General features: G+C 31.5%; 4 protein-coding genes across 31 annotated transcripts in view; 2 read left to right on the top strand and 2 right to left on the bottom strand.

Moving 5' to 3' along the window:
• Positions 1–595: 595 nt before the first annotated feature.
• On the bottom strand, positions 596–4,145 carry LOC124429906 (uridine-cytidine kinase). Of its 4 annotated transcripts, none has more exons than XM_046975791.1 (6): positions 4,050–4,145; positions 3,565–3,713; positions 3,101–3,357; positions 2,889–3,034; positions 2,645–2,791; positions 596–812 (listed from the first exon to the last, which is right to left on the bottom strand). In XM_046975791.1, exons 2-6 carry the CDS (start codon positions 3,691–3,693, stop codon positions 694–696), a joined length of 798 nt encoding a protein of 265 aa, XP_046831747.1. In that variant the 5' UTR covers positions 3,694–3,713; positions 4,050–4,145; the 3' UTR covers positions 596–693. The 4 variants fall into 4 exon arrangements, with proteins under 4 accessions (XP_046831747.1, XP_046831745.1, XP_046831748.1 ...); XM_046975789.1 differs by having other exon boundaries at positions 4,011–4,084; XM_046975792.1 differs by lacking the exon at positions 596–812 and adding an exon at positions 877–1,030 and having other exon boundaries at positions 4,011–4,088.
• LOC124429905 (folylpolyglutamate synthase, mitochondrial-like) lies at positions 3,827–6,637 on the top strand. Of its 3 annotated transcripts, XM_046975788.1 has the most exons (5): positions 4,203–4,344; positions 4,523–4,579; positions 4,711–4,826; positions 4,944–5,866; positions 6,083–6,637. In XM_046975788.1, exons 1-5 carry the CDS (start codon positions 4,252–4,254, stop codon positions 6,358–6,360), a joined length of 1,467 nt encoding a protein of 488 aa, XP_046831744.1. In that variant the 5' UTR covers positions 4,203–4,251; the 3' UTR covers positions 6,361–6,637. The 3 variants fall into 3 exon arrangements, with proteins under 3 accessions (XP_046831743.1, XP_046831744.1, XP_046831742.1); XM_046975787.1 differs by lacking the exon at positions 4,203–4,344 and adding an exon at positions 3,827–3,905 and having other exon boundaries at positions 4,944–6,637; XM_046975786.1 differs by having other exon boundaries at positions 4,944–6,637.
• On the bottom strand, positions 6,431–13,919 carry LOC124429900 (neuropathy target esterase sws). Of its 9 annotated transcripts, none has more exons than XM_046975744.1 (17): positions 13,809–13,894; positions 13,325–13,456; positions 12,735–13,133; positions 12,229–12,648; positions 11,767–12,089; positions 11,315–11,687; positions 10,930–11,223; positions 10,425–10,804; positions 10,177–10,345; positions 9,710–10,090; positions 9,281–9,556; positions 9,007–9,193; positions 8,287–8,403; positions 7,715–7,831; positions 7,294–7,614; positions 6,914–7,209; positions 6,431–6,792 (listed from the first exon to the last, which is right to left on the bottom strand). In XM_046975744.1, the coding sequence occupies exons 2-17, from the start codon at positions 13,337–13,339 to the stop codon at positions 6,691–6,693; spliced, it is 4,170 nt and encodes a 1,389-aa protein (XP_046831700.1). In that variant the 5' UTR covers positions 13,340–13,456; positions 13,809–13,894; the 3' UTR covers positions 6,431–6,690. The 9 variants fall into 9 exon arrangements, 8 of the variants coding, with proteins under 8 accessions (XP_046831700.1, XP_046831704.1, XP_046831701.1 ...); XM_046975748.1 differs by having other exon boundaries at positions 13,334–13,456; XM_046975745.1 differs by lacking the exon at positions 13,325–13,456 and having other exon boundaries at positions 13,809–13,919.
• Positions 13,920–14,016: 97 nt separating this feature from the next.
• The window catches only part of LOC124429903 (formin-binding protein 1-like), a 22,567-nt gene continuing 16,321 nt past the window's right edge, over positions 14,017–20,262 (top strand). For 6 of the 15 annotated variants that reach the window (XM_046975766.1, XM_046975765.1, XM_046975764.1 and 3 more), the window contains exon 1: positions 16,442–16,621. In XM_046975766.1, the coding sequence (XP_046831722.1) occupies positions 16,457–16,621 (165 nt within the window). In that variant the 5' untranslated portion in view covers positions 16,442–16,456. Of the gene's footprint in view, positions 14,164–14,468; positions 14,888–15,371; positions 15,969–16,441; positions 16,622–20,262 lie in introns of those variants that run through there. The other 9 variants (XM_046975775.1, XM_046975771.1, XM_046975778.1 and 6 more) reach the window with 8 other exon arrangements.

Below are 20,262 nucleotides of genomic sequence, written 5' to 3'. Positions count from 1 at the left end.
ATATATATATATATTATATAATAAGCTTACATTGTATATGTATATGATAGAATTAATATATAAATTATTAATTTTTCTTTCTTTCTCTTTTTAATACATTTGTCAGCGCTGTACAAATGCCCTTCTTTTCTATTAAATAGTACTTTATTCTTTCATTTTATATGAAATTTCATATTTGAAATTTTTAGTGATATTATGCAATTTTGTTATCTATTTATATATTCGAAGTTTTTTCGTCATTATATAAACAAATAATGGTCGATATATATATATATATATATATATACACACACACACACACAAAATAAATATGACACTTTCAATGTAGAGATAAAATCTAATTTTCTTTAATATAACATGCAATTAAATAAGTAAGAATAAAGAAGACAACAATATTATAATAACTTTATAATAAGTATCGCTTGTTTTTTTTTCTTTTCATCTTTTTTGTTTTTTTACATATCTATATTAAATTTGAACCTTCATATTAATTAATTAAAGTGCAATTTTGGAATCGTAATCTGTTAAATATTAAAAACTCAAGCGTTATTTATAAAGTACTATAAATATTTTCCACAAAAATAATAATCTTTCCTCTTATAAAAGACTTTTTATAACTCTTTAATCCTATAGTTCTAAAAAATAAACCCTAACATGATATTTTTATTAAAAGAAAAACTAAAATTGTCAGCATTAATGTGGCCTCTTGAACAATCCTTCAGCTCTGCTTATCGAACTCTCAGGTTCCATTGTTACTCTACCACGATTGCTTAAGAAGTCTCTTATGTGTTGCACTATCAAATCTATTGCCACTGTAACAAAGTGTAACAAGTCAATAATATACGGTTAAAGGTTACTTTTTGAATAACTAAAAAATTTTGTTCAATGTTTTTATTACGATATTATGTTACATATACGTTTATTTAAAGTATATCAAATTATGCAATGTATTTTGTAATTTACATTGGAGTTTATTGAGAACAAGGCAGTATTTTTTATTTCCTCTTATTTTTTCTATTTAATTATTTAGCTGTAATAAGTAAATTACCAAAAGAAAATCAAATTATATAATATAAGTAAGAAATTTCTTGTCGATAAATAAAATTTTATGTGATAATGAATACAAAGATAATATTATATTCCTAATGTATATGAAACTGATAATATTAAGTAACAATTTACTTAACTATGTTCATTTACATTTCATGATTAATTGTATTATGCAAAATTGGATAAACATGATTAAAGTAAAAATTTAATTCTTACAAATGAGAGTGCATAATATCGATTTGTAAGAGCGTGAACACATATGTATAAAATACTTGAAGTTATTTCTTCTAAGTAGTAATACTTTGACATCCTTATTTATAAATATATAAACGTGCACATGTCTATTAGACGGTAATATAAACATATAACATACCATATGTAAAATAAAAGCTAACATTTATAAGAAACTTTTAAATGCTCTCTTTATCTCTCTCTCTCTCTCTCTCTCTCTCTCTCTCTCTCTCTCTCTCTCTCTCTCTCTCTCTCTCTCTCTCTCTCAAACCTGTTTTCATTATATTAGTTTGGAAAAGAAATGGTTTATGAAGTATTATTTTGTATAAATGTAATGCAATCTGTTTAAAAAAAAAGAAATGCTATTTGGGTTAATTTACGATGATCATTTCTAAAGTAAAAAGTGTAAGCACATAACATTGACTTAATATGAATGAGCGTGCGTATGTACGTAGTATTTATTACATGTAGACGCACAGAACGAGCATAATAAGTATAAAAAGCAACAGATGCGAGGTTACTGCGTAAGAAATATGCAGTTTACTAGTGCAAAGATGCAGTGCATGTAATTAATTTCATCGTGTGTTATTTTCTCAAATCATATGCTGAGTGTGTCGGATGAAGCCAAAGTACGCCTATGGATGCTGCCCGGTTGATTTTTCAGCCTTTTTCAAGCGTAAAATGTCCCAGATGTGGTGCACTATTAGATCTATTGCCACTGCAAACATACAATAACCAAAACCATGTATGCTTTTAGAAGATGCCATTAATTTTCTGCTTTATTTTAATGTTTAAAGCGCTGATAAGTTGAAAATAATATTATCTTTACACACCAGGCAGCATCCATAACGGCAACAAAATTTACTGAAGTATGTATAATTAATACATAATATAATCTAAGAGGTGTCCTGAAAATCCAAACTTGCACCTAAGCAATTTATATAATTTATTTCAACAAATTGTATTATTTACTTTTGTAAAATGATATCATTATTTTTATATGCTAATAAAGGTGATCACAATTTAATACTTAAATTTTTACACGTCAGATGCAAGTTGGATAATTGTAGGATAAGCAGTTTATTATGATGCTTGCAAAAATTAAATTCTCATAACTATTTACTCACTAAAAATAAATATATAGTAAAAGATTATCAAACAAAACCTAAATAAAATATGCTTATAAATATAACATTATTTATAAATAATCTGTATGTATGCAAAATGATCGAATTAATATCTTTATGATTTTCATCGAAATAAAGAATTGAATAGAATTTAATTTGTGATAATATTTTATCATATTAAGAATTTGTTTGATTGCAATATCGAATTACTTGATATATAATATAAAAATAATTACCTGTATTATCTGCTCCTCTAGGGATAATAACATCAGCAAATTTTTTGGTAGGTAAACAAAACTCTTCAAATGCTGGTTTCACAAAGTTCATATATTGATTTAACACATAATCTAAATCTCTCCCTCTTTCATTTATATCTCTGGGTACTGAAATAACAATAATAATTATTGTATATAAAATAAGTATTATAAATACACACATGGTTATTATACTTATATAAAATTGCAAATTGATAAACAATACCCCTTCTGGCCAATCTGGTGTCCGAGTCTGTATCGACGAATAACTTCATATGAAATAAGTCTCTTATTTTAGGAAAGTAGAAAACTAGAATTCCTTCGAACAAAACTACATCTGCATGGTATATTGTTGTTACTTGATTATTTATTCTAAAAAAAGACAAAAAATTATGTATACCCATTATAATTTCAAGTCATGTGCATTGAAACACATACAAACTGTTGGTTCTGTAATCATATGCTGGTATCTGGCATCTGACGCCTGCAAGAATACCTTGCAGAGTCAGCAAAATCATATCATTATCGAATGCATCGGGATGATCAAAGTTGTACTGTCCTTTCTCGGCCTTTAATTTCTCAGCTGGTGTAAGTTCACGATAAAAACTATCTTGCGATATGCAAACAACTCGTCGTTGCATATGATCCATGTCAACCTGACCCAACTTTTCCATTATACGTTTACATACGGTTGACTAAATGGAACGAACAAATAAAATATCTTTATGTTAATAAATATCTGTGTGTGTGTGTGTGTGTGTGTGTACTTATATATATATATATATATGTGTGTGTGTGTGTACATATATATGTATAGTCACTTCATGATACTCTTCTTTCATTCTTTCTTTTCAGCATATTTATCTTAATTTTAACTTGAACGTTTTAAAAATATTACTGACCTTTCCACTTGCTGTACCACCCGAAACTCCAATTAAAAAAGGAGTTTTACCCTCAACTCCATTCATCTTTCCATTTCCAAAAGACATTTTACGTGTTGTGCCAGAATTTATTGACATATAAGCCATCATTGAATACTTAAATAGATAATCTGTGAACAAATAATATGATTGGATCGACGAAAGAGGATAACAAAAAAAATATCAAATCTTTTTTTAACACTTTACAAGTGTCATATGTTATATACACATGAAAAATAGATAAGTACGCGCGCGCAGTCACGCTGCATGCAGACATATTGTGTGTGCGCGCGCGCGCGCGCGCGTCTACGTAGTTATAAAAAGTATGTAGAAATCGAAGAATGTAAAAAATGTATACTAAATCTAATAGGTTATATATGTGTATATATATATATATATATTTTTTTTTCCATGTTTACCGAACATACGTTTATATATCGGAACTAAATATGTCTGAATACACATACGGGAATTAACTCTGATGCATGAATGACGCGATCATACGCCATTTTGTACCACGTGATTGTAATTCGCGATAATAATTGAAAAAAATAGAATCTCTCCATTTAAATTAAATAATATGTATAATGCGTGTTTATTGCATATTGTGTGCATAAAATTTTCTAACGATTACATTTTTGACGTTATTTGTTTTGAAAGTTGCTAATAATGACTATCGATAATTCGAAGAAAAATGTGCATTTAAAAAATTATCTCACCATGAAATATTATTGTTTTTGTTGTTCTTTTCGTTGTCTTGTGGTAAGACTATCTAAAGATTATAATTATTATTTTTCAACATTTTTATTTTTATCAGTATCGACGATAACTTTTGGACTTTGTTAGATAAGATACATAAAAAATATATTTTCTAGTATTTTTATTATTAACTTGGCTGATAATAAAATAAATGAATTCTCAAATGTTTACTTTACTACAGAAAATTTCAAAGAACGTGCATACTAGACATTGTTCTAACATGAAGGGAAATTACAAAGTAAGTTATATTAATTATATTTTAGTTTATAGATTTTCTCCCATTGCGTTATATACGTACGTTTAATCCTTTCCGTGATATTCGTTTTATATTTCTTCAAGTAATTTCATATTTTACATTTAATTTCATAGGATGCTATCAAAAAGTTAAAAGATCTTCAAAGTAATTCAAATTATCTCAAAGGTGTTGTAAACAATTCAATAATGAATTCTGCCAAATTGGAAGATACAGAGAAATATTTAATTAGGTAAACGATTATGCATATTTTTTTCTTTTAATGTTTAATTTTTATTAATACGAATTTTAATAGAATATTTCAGCATAATAATTCATTGAACTAATAATATATGACAACATTTGATAGGTCCGGTATTAATTTGGAGCAATTGAATGATCTTTCTGTTATACATGTAGCTGGTACTAAAGGAAAAGGCTCCGTTTGTGCTTTTGTAGAAGCAATATTGCGGATTCACGGATTTAGAACAGGTTTCTTTAGTTCGCCTCATTTAATTACCGTTAGAGAACGATTAAGGATAAATGGTTCTCCTATAAATGAAACAGATTTTGCTTATTACTTTTGGAAAGTATATAATAAGTTAGATAATACGAAGGAATTTGAATCAGACATACCAATGTATTTCAAATTTCTTACTGTTTTAATGTTCAACGTATTTTTATATGAAAATATAGACGTAGCAATTATAGAAGTTGGAATTGGCGGTGAATATGATTGTACCAATATTGTAAAAAATCCTGTATGCGTAGGTATAACAAGTTTAGGATTAGATCATACTTATTTGTTAGGAAATACAATAGAAGAAATAGCATATCAAAAATCTGGGATTTTCAAGGCAAATACAATAGCATTTACTGTTCCTCAAAAAGAGGAAGCTTTAGGAATTTTAAAAGAGAGAGCAATTGAAAGGCAATGCACATTACATGTTATACCATCATTTAAGTATTATGAATGGGAAAATGACATGTTAAATGATAAAATGTTAAGTCAGATTAAACAGCAAAATGCATCTTTAGCTATACAGTTGGCGGTTCATTGGATGCAATCTCAAATTAATTCAAACTATTCTTCGACAATTAATAATAATATATATAATAAGAAACTCTGTAACAACTTACAAGAAAATAATGTAGGAGGGAACATAAAAAATATTCATCGGAAAAAACAAGAAACGATAGATAAACAAATTAACGCAAGATATATATCATTTGAAAAGATCGCAACTGCATTATCTACGTGTGTATGGCCAGGTCGACAACAGACTTTAAAAGGTACTTTATTTGATTTTTATTTAGACGGTGCTCATACTTTGGAAAGTATGGATTGTTGTATTTCTTGGTTTAATAATCAAATAGAAGATAGTTATGGTAATCGATATTTGATTTTTAACATGACTGGAAAACGCGATGCATCTTCATTCATGGATCGTTTGAAAACTATAAAATTTCATAAAATTTATTTCGTACCTAATATTACTGGAATATCAGATATAGATGATCTGACAACTGACGAAATAATAGATGAACAAAAAATGCAATGTAAGAAGTATTGCAAAATGTGGGGAGAACAGTCCCCGCATGTTGTAAAAATCGTTGCAAATAACATCATGGAAGTTTTCAATGATATTAGGATGGAACATGTGCACAATGACGAAACTATTATTTGCAAAGATAAATCTCAGGTACTTATAACTGGATCTTTGCATTTAGTAGGTGCAGCTCTTGCAATTTTAGATCCTAATTTTACAATGACTACCAAATTTTAAAATTTTATATATATATATATATATATATATATACAAAATTTATATATATAAATAAAATATGCTGCTTAAGTGTGTGTAGAAATATTAAAATTATATTATAACTATACAATATCGATACATTGCATTGTGATACATTTACAGTGCGTATAACGGAGCATCTAAATGACTATTTGTGGACAGTTTATTTGTACTTCAATATAAACGGAATTATTTTTAATAAAACTTGAGTGTATATATAAGATAACAATTTTTTTTTCTTTTTTTTTTTTTTTTTTTTAAGAATAAATGAACATTAGAAATAGGATATTAGAATTTTTCTAATAATTTATTTCAAAACATCTTTGGATGATATTCTAATTCAGACTCTGCTTCAGTATCCGATAAACTAAGGGACACACCTGTTCTTCTTCTAAGACGATTATCTTCAGGACTCTGTGAAAAAGATTTTATATTATAGATATCATTTAATTAGATTTATGCGTAAATATATTTAAGTATTAATTATAATCTTATTTATATAAATTTAAAATTTTTTTTAATTAACAGAACAAACCTGATCTAAAATACCGGCAGTGGGTTCAGAAGCGTAGCCTACTTCTTGTGCATCTTCCTCTAAATCTGCTTCATATTCTTCCATTTCATCCGAATCAGAATCAATGTCCAAATCTACGTATCGATTACCTCTTGATACTTTGCATACCATTTGTGCTAGATCGGTAAAAGTATAGGAAGAAACAGATAGTTGATTTTCTGCTTGTTTCCTTTCTCGTAAGGCTTTTGCATTTTCTCTGTCAGCGTTAAATCTTGGAAGAACGCCTGCTTTAGATTGTCCTTCAAAATATGTTTTTCCTGCATAGAGATGTGTGTACGTAAAATTAGCAGTTATTACGCGAGAGCCTTTACTCATAAAAGAAAATTCCATGGTATTCTTACCATGTTGGTATCCAACTTCTTTGATTTCATCAAAGTTGGTAAACTGAAGGGTCTTGAATTTGTCGATAGGAGGTCTGATATATTCACAATAATCAGAATTCTTTACTTCCTCCAATTGTCTGACACAACTAACGTACGCTAATCGTGATTGAATATCTGGCAGATTAGGAACTTTGACTGGTGTTGCAAATGGATTCCAACGTTTCCACAATAACCACCACCCGGACAAAGAATCACCATAGTTTGTTAAATCTGTGTCATCTTGTGATCCAACATCGATAGCCAAGATGTGATGAGCTCCTTGTCTCAACATTTCGTCAGCTTAAATAAAAAAGACGTAAAATTGATTTTAATTGATTTTAGAATGCAAACATGATAAAATGTAAGCATCACTTTTAACACGCTTTTATAGAGATAATACCTGGCACGTTATTAACATAACACCCGTCGACCAAAAGATGCCCATCAAGAGGATCGCAAATAGGAGGAAAGACACCAGCAATAGTCATACTGGCTCGAATGTATCTCCATAGTAAACCTGAGTTGACTTAGCTATTCAGAATTTGATAAATGCATCTTTTATCAACGGGAGTGAGCTTATAATGTCGTTTGTAATTCTTTTTCTTTTTTTTTCTTTTTTCTTTTTTTTTTTTTTTTTTTTTCTTTCTTTTTCTTCTACATTACCAAATCAAATACAACTACAAGATTTTAAGAAATATTTTTCTCAAACGAGCGTTACACTTAAATTGCAAAATCCGATGATACAAGTATGCAGCACTAAAAATATGTACATACAAGTATGCGTCAGAAAAATGTTTTATGTAAAAACGAAATAAATTTACTTTAAATCTATTTATCATCGGTTAGAAGCATTTGTAAATTTTTATCGACGATAAAATTATTTCTTTTTCTTATTCGTGTACAAGGTCTATATAAAAGTAGATTTATAAGTTTTTACATAAAACAAATTTAGTCATATTATTCAAATATTACCTGGAAGGTTATTGACGTACCCGCCGTCGAGTAGGAGATGGCCATCAACAGGATCACACATGGGTGGCATATAACCAGATAATGACATCGAAGCCCGAATGTAACGCCACAGCGATCCTAAACACGACGAATTATTTCTTTTTTTTTTTTTTTTTTTTTTTTCATATTTTTAATTTGTACAAACTACAATTCTTCCTGTAATCTTCTATAATTTTCGAAGGAATAAATTTGCAATATCAAGCAAGTTTTTAAACTCTTTGTCATCATAATTATAAATAGGAGTATACAGGAAGGCGTCCATAATGATAAAAACGTTGTTTCCAACTAGAATGAAGGAAGCAATAATTTTGCCAATTTATAATTCATCGAAAGCGATAAAACGGAGAGTACGTCAACAATAATTATCAAAAAAGCTCACTCCCCTAATCAAGGAAACTTGTTACATATAATATTCTATATACACACAAGATATATGTGTATATATATATATATATATATATATATATATATACATATATACATATATATATATATATATATATATATATAGATAGATAGATAGATAGAGATAGAGAGAGAAAGAGAGTAAAAAAAGAAATGCTACAAGCAGATCTAAAAAATATCCATGTATCACATAAGAGTGATACTTTGAGTTATACAGTATTATTTAATTAGAAATTATCATCTTAAATATTTAATATAGTTTTGTTAAGTACAAACCATGTGTATGTGTGCGCATGCAGGAATCAGTAATATCAGTAGTGATAGTGAAAAATGGAAGCCATAGATCTTCTATATAAGTATCTCCAAAAGTTGTTTGAATAGTTTTATTAAAATCTTTGCCCGAGAACATTGATGTCATAGGATACGTTAAGTCCAAAATTTGTCTCCACCATTGGGTCATTTTCTATAAGAAAATATAAAATAATAATAAAATTAATTTGTTAATAATTCCATAAAATATAGAATACTTTTTTATATTATGTCGTTTTACCTTAGACCATTCACGAGCCTTTTGTGTTGTCGTTGTTATATTTTTTTCCATACACCACAATGCACCCATAAAAGCACCGATACTAACTCCGCCAACCATATCTATTGGAATACCAGCTTCTATAATAGCTTTAAGCATTCCAACATGCGCTGCACCTCTAGCACCTCCTCCTCCAAGTACTAAGCCAACCGAGGTACCTGTCAACCAACGTGCTAATCTACTAAAATCGCTGTGTACGTTTGGCTCAGACATTAATACTTTTGAATATAATTCATTCTGAAAGAAAAATATATTTTCAAATGGTATATAACTCTTATTTATGATGAGAAAAAGTTAAAGAAAAAGAAAACGAAAAAAGAAAAACGAGAAAATACAAATAATAAGATAAGAAAAAAAAAAATATATATATATATATATGTATATAATTACAATTCTGTATTGAGATCTTCTAGTAAACATTCGTTTTGGACATTGAATGTGATGATGACTGGAGACCCATGATCTCATGTTTAACCACTGTACAGTATTCGTAGGCCGTTGTCCACTTTGTTCCTTATGCAAAAGTACTAATTCCTTTTGCGTACGCATGACCAAACGTTCTACCTCACGTTCAGTACGTCCTATAGACGGAGGGCGATCACCTAAACCTACTATCAATATACAGTCTGCTTGTCGTACACATCTTTGTGTCCATAACGTGTATGTTGAATCACACTGATATAAAGAAATTCTATGTTGATCCTCTTGTTGTGCTAGCCATGATGTTAATCTGTATTCATTCATAGGTTCCATAATTGTGGTACCCAAGGTCTGTTTAAGCATATTGATTATATACTTGAGATCATTTGATCTAGAATATATACAAGAAATAGTATTGTATAATTATTAAAATGTACCTTTCGAACAACATCCGAAGTCAAGCGTAGACAAGGTCCAATAGCGCACAATGAATGATACAATTCATACGTAAATGCAGTTAAAGGAACATCGTCTGATACAGGAACTATAGCTACTGTTGAAAAGTTCACTTGTGCTGGTCTCGCATCAACTGTTGCAGCTGCTCTTCTATATATAACGTATTAAACGTATATAGTATTAAGTTGAAAAAAGGATATATATTAATCATATATATTGAATTACTTACTGGGTATCATTGGCACCATTTTTAGTATGCGCTTGTTGCCACGTACCCAATATTCGATGACCAAGTAAATTGATAAGCCTTGTTACAACAATGGGATATCGTAATTTGATTACATTGAATAAACCTTCAGGTAGTTTTGCCAATTCAGAATCTCGAACTGCCATAACAGTAGTAGATCTGGGGGTCTGCGTGACCATCTCTACAATTCCCACTAAGTCTCCTTTTCCATATTCTGCTACGAGTTCTTTTTTCCCATTTTTATAAGTAATTACAGATCTTAGTCGTCCACTTAAGACTATAAAAGTTGAATCCGATTCATCTCCTTGACGATAAACGGCTCTTCCACTTTCAAGAAACAGCCAATCCAAGGCAAAATCCACCTAGGATAAGAATATATTCACATTGGGGGTAGAGAGAGAGAGAGAGAGAGAGAGAGAGAAAGGAAAAGGAAAAGAAAAAAGAGAAATGTTTTATTAGAAATAATTATGAAAAATTTTATGCGTACCTGCCTCACAAAAGGACTTAGTCGTCTGACGACAGTATGAGCTACATGCAATACAACAGTAGGTTGTTCACGCATGATTGCAAAAAAGGTGGATTTGCTAAGTAGTGCAATACGACTGGGATGTTTTGCTCTAATCGTATAAAAAGAAGGTTCTCCAGTCAATACCGCTAAACCTCCAACTATTTCCCCCTGATGTGCACTAAACATATGAACTTCTTGTCCTGCATCACGACCTTCCGGGACACGTTGACTGACTATGAGAGAACCAGATAATACATATACAAGCGCAACATCCTAGAAAGAAAAAGGAAATATTTCGCCATATTATATTTTATCATATTCATTTGTAAATGAAATATACAACTCGATTGAATTAATTGCGTACTTTATGAGATTCTTCTTTCATTAAATATGTCCCCGCTGGTACTTCTTTCAGTTGAATTTTTCCATCCTTAAGAACGTTATCATCTTCCAAACCAAGTTCTTTAACGAATGCTTCAGTTGCAATTTGCACAAGTTGTGCCTCATCCAACTGTTGCGTTGTTTCATTGATAGATTTCTTTTTAGGTGGATGAACACTTCCTGTATGTATAATGTCAGGTTGAGTATTCTGCGATTGAGCGCTTTGGGAGGATTGATGTCCTCCCGTCATTGATGAATTTGCCCAATAAGTGTCACATTCTGGTACGGTAACAGAAGTGCTCTGACCTGATTGAGAGTTTTGAGTTGGATTTTTCCAATCGTGAGTAGTTTTTGATCTATAAACATGACACATGTAATAAATGTTTCTTATACGATATATACGAGTAATTATATACTAGTTCTTGTATAATAGACCTTCTATTAACTATTATAGGTATAGGCTGAGAAGTATTAGCTTCTTTATGTATACTATCATTTCCATCGTATTGATCCAATGCAGTTGCTAAATTCATACTACTAGGCATAGTGTCAGCGTTTTGCGCAGCAAAATTCTCTCTCGTTCTTGATCTAACAGGTGAGCCAGAAAATGAGCTTTGCTTTTTCTTATGAGTTCCTTGATTAACTAATTCTGCAGAAAGACCTAAATATTGATGCAATGCTGTAAACGTTACACGTTGAAGACGGACCATAATGACCTGGATAACTCGAACAAACGCATCTGGATGATCCTGAAAAACCTGTCAGGTTAAAAGCATTCAATGTAAGTTTAAAACGTTTACATACATATACATATATATATATATATATATATATGTATATATATATACACATATATATACACATATATGTATTACACTTGTATGTCATTTATTTTACCTCTTGAAAAGCACTCATTGGTAATTTGACCACAACAGAATCTTCCACGGCTCTTGCAGAAACAGTTTTATAAGTACTCGTGTGACCGGTAAGTACATCAGTAAAACTTAGAAGACTGGTTACAGATTCTCCAGTTTTTACTAGTTTTAAAGGAATTTGAGAACCATCGGGTCCAGTTATGAATACATTAACAAGACCCTGCTGTACGATGAACAGATTCTCATCTGGGTCACCAATTTTAAATAAAATACTTCCAGCCGGTAAATTCATAATTTCCGTATGTTTACATAATGTTAGAAAAACAGGTTTCTCAAAATGACCGAATACTCTGATACTTTGTAACATGTACAAAGCATCAGGAGGTACTCTATCTCCTGGACCATGATCTTCTTCTAGATACTCCGCTGGTGGTTCTAATACCTGATAATATTAAAGATAATATTATAGATGTATATAGAGAAAAAGAATGTATGTATATTACAAAAATTTCAATTCAACGTAAATACCTTCAATTGTTGAGGCACAGATTCTTTTTTCAATTGCAAGAGTCTGCGTGCAAATCTCATAACGGCTCTTCTCTTTTTCCCTTGACCAGTAGGATGTACTTGTCCACCTATAGATTTCACTTTGCGTAACATTTTTCTTCCATAGAATAAAACTTTGTCTCTTTTTCTGAATCTTGGCTTGCCGCTGCCTACTACAAATTCCTTGACCTCTGGAAGGAACTCCTTGTTTTTCCATTTCCGTAAAATAATTATTGTTATTATCAATAGAATCAATATAACGGATAAAATAATTATGTATAGGGTCTTTGAAGTTTGATATCCTTCGATAAATGATCCGATCCATCTCGAAAAGGCGTATGATCCAAAATTCTCATTGATTTTGCTAAATAATTCAACTACCTGTAGAAAGAGAAATGTGCATACGTTATTGATTAAAAGTTATTTCACACTTTTATATAACTTTGATCATTACATCTATTCTTATTAATTCATTATGAAAGTGCAATATAAAGGAAGAAATCAAAATAGATATATTATCATAATAATAATGATAATAATAATAATAACAATAATATTGACAAGTATCTAACATGCACAACCTCCATAATGAGTAGTCATCTCTTTTTCTGTTCTGCGCTTCCACGATGTAGGAATATGAATGAGGAACGTCACGAGAACATAAGTGGAAAAGATAGACGAAGCAGTGCGGATTGAAGGAGACACTGCAATTAAAGTGATCGTATGTGCAGAGAGAAAAAACAAATCTACTCTTAATCAGTAACCTTTGATACTTCGTTCGAGTCAACCAACGCCATTTTGATTATTGCGTGATACGCGCGCGCGCGCGCACACACACACACACACACGCGCGCACACAGAGCACAGGCACACAAAACAGCACAAGTATATCACGTTTATTCTTTAAAAGTCTCCAATAAGAATTCTAATAAGTTGATTATAAAAATACCAAAATATCAATTTGATAAAAAGTTACTTATATACAAGATAATTATTTATTAAATATCAAATTGTTAATAAAAATTAATTAAAAGAATATTAACATTGATCGCTTACGTTAACCATTTGCTCCTTCTTTTATCGACCAACGTATTATTACACTGGCGTCTTATATGCTCGTGGTTTCATTTCTAACAGTAGTATAGAAAATTACGAGCTACCATAATAAGAAACATAAAAAATTAAAAATAACTTTTGCAGATCGTTTCGCCTGCAAATTGGGAATAGAATATACGCGTAGTATTCCCTGTTTGTTATAAAAGTCGACTAATAAGGGATTGAATGACAATCAAATCTCATAAAAACCTATTTGTTACGAAAACTTTAGGAAGAAAAGCTTGAACTTTTGGATTGTGCATTTTATTCGTTTTCAAATGAACAAATCTCATGTACATTGGATAACATATCACGAGTAAGTAGATATAATTATAAATAATATTACAATCGATATATTAATATTAACCGCGTTCTTCATTAATTTAAGGAACTATTTTATAAAAATGTACGATCGAAGAATGACATTATTTAATGCATAAAAATGAATGGTAAATATATTTTATAGATAAACGAATTATATATATGTATATATTTGTATATATATATATATATATATATGCGTGCATACGCGCAAAACTAGTCAGTGATTGGTTAATCAAAATATAAATAATTTCATTTCGAATTTGTTTATGAAATGATAAAAAGTTATTTTTCTTTTTTTCTAAGAGAAATAATGAATAATTATAACAAAAAGAAGAATGCATAATTTGAAATAAAAGCGAGATGGGAAAAGTTTGATATCGACCAATCAGAGGGCTCGATCGGCCATCTTTTGCGCAGAAGTAAAGATTAGTTGTATGCGTCGCCGGTAGAGCGAGCTTGAGCCGAATTCCGGGCGATTTTAGACGAGCAGTCGGGTCCGGTCAGTCAGTGGTTACGGGACGACATGTTGGACGTATTTCTGTGATCGCTCGCGCGCGATAGTATTCGTGGCGCGACTTTTCATGTTTCTCTCGTGCGTGCCAGACGATAGACGTGTCCGAGGACAACGTCGATTAATGTGAAGTGTATTTGTGTGAAAGGAAAGCCACTTGGAGAGTTTGGCTTTACCAAACATGAGCTGGGGTACCGAGCTTTGGGTAAGTCTCTTTATGTCTTTTGTATATATGTATATATATATATATATATATATATAAACGTGTACACATACATATGTATATGTATATGTGTGTTTCTTCTAGATAGAATATTTCTCTCTCTCTTTCTCTCTGGTCTTCAAGTATCTTTGTATCTCACTTTTCTTGTTTCGTGAGAGTAACAGAAAGACATATATATGTATATATATGTATATGTATATGCATATATACGGTCATTCCTCCTCTCGGGCTACTTCTGGAGAAACAGTCCGGGCGCGTTTCGCCGACACGTAATCATGGTGTGTATCCGAAAAACCAGTTCGCGGTACCTCGTTCCGACTACTTCGCCGTGCAGGAGTGTTTCGCCTTTTTGGTTGCTAGCCGTGGGCGATGTTCCTCTCTTCGTTTCTCTCTCTCTCTCTCTCTCTCTCGTTCTTTCTTCCATTTCGCTTTTACCCTCTCTCTTTTTCTATCTGGCTCCTTCTCCATCTCAATCGGGCGTGTGTGTAGTCTGTGCTCGGACTATCGTTGCCGTCGTCATCGCAATGCTCCTCTTGCTTCCATTCCCATGAAATCTCAGAAGGATACATCGTCTGAATATATAGCTTGCCGCTCGTTTTGTGACAGCTAAGAACGCCGCGTCGCATTTTCTCTCGATTTTTTGAAGAAAATTCTTTTCCTCGGATTCCTTGAAACTTTGAACTTTTTCTTTTCTTCTTTCTTCTTTTCAAGGAAACTTTTTTTAGGGTTCGAATCACGCCAAGATGAATTTTCAACTTTTTTTTTATTTATTTTCTTTTTATCTCTTTCTTTCTCGTTCCGGTGGAAATAAATTACTACACGATAAGGTTATAGGAGTGACGCGTCCAAAGAACAATACCTTTCTCTAATCTTTCTTTGATTTGAAAATTTCTTATATATTTGTTAGAAAAAGGTAAAGAATGAGACATCGGTATATTATATATATCGTCGTGTGCGTTGAAATTTTACGCGATAACGCGCAGTACATATATCGTTCGAGACATCGACATCTAGTACGTTACGCGAAACCGTGTGGAACGAGCAATCAAATCAACGCTTTTATGTATGTATGTAATACATAGAGATATGTGTGTTACACAGCAGTACACACACACCATGTATATATATATATGTATGTATGTATGATGTATATATATATATATATGTGAGGATATAAAGTGAGGTTAGAGATTGACGGATAGAGATTTTTGCATGAGCATTCTCAATTGGTTGCTGGAGGAGGGTCATGGAGGATTAGGAGGGAATGGATAACCGTATAAAAACACACAATTCTTATATTTTTATTTATTTCAAATATTATTCACATTTATTTTTCTTTCCGTAATGACGTCAAATTCTCTTATCTACATTACCTCGAATTCTATTGTCGCGATATACATATATAGAGCGTTTATTTTTCTCTCTCTCTCTCTCTCTCTCTCTCTCTCTCGGTGATTGATTTAAGCGCGTACCACGCGAGTGAGAATTCGAGATCTTTGATACATGAATATCCAATAACAATGTTTCGTTGAAAAAGTGATAGAATTTAATATGGAAAATATTTCAAAATTCATGGCGTTTGAGGTAAACACGATAGAGAGATGTATACGATCGATTAGTAAATGGAAGACCGAGAGGATAGGTCGATCTCGAAGTAATCCGAATCCGAATTCTCGAGGAGAGAGGTCGGCGGAAGGGAAGAGGCATGGTTTACGCGTGAGTAACTTGTAGTGATTCTATCGGTTCTTCTTTCGCACGCGTAGGTCGTTCCAAATTCCTTTGATCGCCATATGTGTATACGTCGTATGTAGTACATGTTTGTATATATCTCTTCGCCTTTCTTCTCGAATTCGACGAAAATACGTTTGTAGTGGGAGAGAGGGAGAAAAGCTTTTGTTAAGATGCAAATTTTCATTCGACTTCTCTTCATTCGCATCGTATTATATTTCCATCGATAATATTCTTGATATTTTCTTTCGATTCGAATATTTTATCTCGTAGTTTCGAAGAATAAGTATTTATTTCTAGGTTATGTCGTTTCACTTTTGTCCATCTTGCTGTTTCGAAGAAGAATTATTTATTTCTAGGTTAACTCGTTTAATCCCTTTGTGATTTCTTGTGAGTCTCAAAGATTTCTAGAATATTTTCCAAAATAAATTGTTACTTCGATCAATAGAGACCGTCGTTAGTTAAATTCGTAATAATTTACGTACAAATAAGCGTTATCCTAAGATCTCCGCTTATATATTTATTTATTTATTTATAGACGTTTATTATATATAATATTGAATTTAAATAATATTCAAACGATGTCTTTCGAACATTCCAATTACGTCGCTATTATCGAAGGATTATAACGATCGTCTTCGAAAGGAAGGAGATAAACGATCCTTCATCTCTCCTCGTAATGAGAAATAAAATGCAGAAAGAGAAAGAAGAAGCAGCTTACGATTACCGTTGAACTCTATTGTTCATTGCATCGTAAATTCTTAAGAAGGATCGTGCACCTGCAGCTTTACGCATTATTGCAAGGGCAACCAGAAGATCGACCATTGCAGTAGAAACCCAAGCGTTTTTATCTTTCTTTCAAAGATTTCTTCTTTTCAAAATCTAGACAAATTAATTCTTCAACTAATAATTACTTTATTTTACTTTTTGTGTTTTTTCATTATTCAAAGTGTATATGAAATCGAAATTTTTCTTTTCCTTTTTCTTTTTCTTACGAAACGAGGATACTTTATAGGTTAGCTTTATGATTATAAGACTGATTTATGATTTCATATTTTCGAATGAATTTGTGCAAAGATCTTATCTTGAAATTTAACAAAAAGATCAATAATAAAATAATACTATAATGACCGATAACTAATCGCTGGTATAATGATTGAAATAATTATATAAGAAAAGCTTTTTTTGGTTTTTAGTTTAAAAGTATTGAATGTAATAAAGTGTAGTTTAACGTTACATATACATACGTATTATCCCCCATATATATATATATATATATATATATATATGTGTGTGCGTGTGTGTGTGTATGTATATATACATATCGATCATCGATCTAACAATAACAATGAATCGAGCGAGCGAGCATACACCTTGCATGAAATTTCTTCTCTCGTTCAATGTCATCCTCGTACTGCTCCCTCCATGATGGCGATGTGTGTGTACTCTTTATAAATAATTCATTCTTGCATACCGCATCATCATTTTTGTTCTCCTACTGATGATTCTTCAGCACCAAGTATATGCATTCCTGTATTTCCTTTGATTTAATTATCTCCATTTTAAATAATTAACGTTGAATATTACAATAGTTATAAACACAAATATCTTTAAGATTGCTTTGAAATTCGCCCATATTTTTCCTATAAATGATAATAGTCGGCAAAATATTACAATTTTATATGAAAATAATTGTGCGTTAGACGGACGAATTCGCAAAAAGAATCCATTCGTATTTTGAAATATGGCGGGCCGTCACGTGATCCCAATCGAAGCGCCAATTTTAATAATAATATAGGGATACCTAGAGATCAATCCTTTTCTATTTCTCTGACTATACCATAAACGAGTATTATCACGATTCATTGACGTTTTACTTGTAGGCACTCGTGATTCATGATACAGGACGCGTTCATGTTTAACCGCTAGTTGAAGACAGCGTTCGTTGAGAAAGAGCATATAGGTACACGTACGAGGGGCACACCTTTTTGATGCTTTTCAAGCAAGCGAATCGTATTCACCATTCTTCTTTATTTTTATTTTCTCATTTAATCTATATTCGATCGAATCAACTCGCACGATTATTAATCCTTTAAAATACACGTTGTCGATTTTATTATATTTATCGATAATATGATTTTTGGTTATGTTCATTGAAAAGATTTTATGATTCGTTGAAATATGATCTGGTCGTTTTTTCTGGTCGATCAGATATTCTCTCGATAGCCATTGCGGAGGAGCCTACTCGAATGAACAGAAAACTACCGCAACGTCGTAAAAGCTGGCGATTAGTAAATTGGAATGTCAGAAATACCGGTACGTTGGAAATACTAGTGAGGGAGAGAGAGAGAGAGAGAGAGAGAGAGGAGAGGGAGGTGGGCCTTGCCAAGAAGGCACCTACGGACATTCTCTCTCGTTCCTGTGCATGTGCGCGCGTCTAACGTGAAAGGGGGGAGGGAAATATAGTAGAAAAATATGTTACACCGTGTAGTTACATCGTTATCGAGTTCGTAGTTAAAAATAATATTAATTCTTATCCAAATAATTTCTTTTTACAACTTTTAATAGGCAACAAGATATTTTTAACCAAACTGTGTGTTTAATTAATAATTAAAAATCTAATTACGTTATTATAACTTTATTTATGTAATAATTATTTATAAAGAAAACTTGATTCTTTCGAATTTCGCGCTTCGACGTCACGATATCACGTGACAACTGCACCCACCGCCATATTTCCAAAATGTCCACCAGACGCGCGATTATACGAAAATAAAATCTTATTTTCGATAAAAAGAAAAAAAAAAAAAACGAGGATAGGCTAGATTGGACGCAGACGTCGAATTTAAATTACTTACATTTGCAATTTTATTTCTTTTTATTTATGTTTTTGTAATAATTCTTCAAGACGTAAAAGATTATATATGTTCGTCCATGACATCGACAACTTTTTCCGGATCACCTACGCACGATTACTTTATATAGTAACACACCTCCACGGATTTATTATACTGCTCGCGGAGAAAATGGAAATCAAATGACGACTAAGGAAAATCGTGAAGGTTATGATGCACGTGCGACTTTCTCCGTAACAACGAACGAAATTATAGGATTGTCGTTTCTAACGTTTGGAATGCATTTCAAAGTTCTTCTTCATGACGTAAGAACTATGCGACGAGATATAATGATCTTCTTGACAACATTAGATAGTTTTTGAAAGATAATTTGGAAAAAATGTAAAAACAAGGAATATTCAACATGTTGAAGAAAAAATATTCTAATAAAATTCAAGGGAAAGAAAGGAACAAGGATAAAAAATATATGTATATCATGAACTACGTTCGCATTTATAAAAATCATTATGTATTCTCAACATAATGTCTACGCGGTTAAAAGTGAAACTCGTTTGACCAAAAGGCAATTGGCGAATGCGAACGAGCCAATAAGAATGAACGAAGAAACGTACTTGAAATCCCTAAAGAATATTAACGCACAGGATCATGTAGAAAAGCGTCGATAGATCGATATTGATGATTTACTTCGTATCTAATTACGGTCATAATACTTGGCATACATTTTTCTCGTCTTCGTACCGATCGTCTTATCTCATTTTCTTATCAATAGTCACA

The sequence above is a fragment of the Vespa crabro genome, chromosome 16 (genome assembly GCF_910589235.1).
Source record: "Vespa crabro chromosome 16, iyVesCrab1.2, whole genome shotgun sequence".
In the NCBI taxonomy this organism is placed as follows: Eukaryota; Metazoa; Arthropoda; class Insecta; order Hymenoptera; family Vespidae; genus Vespa; species Vespa crabro.
The sequence above is the reverse complement of the archived record's forward strand: the minus strand, read 5'-3'. Positions and strand labels throughout refer to the sequence as shown.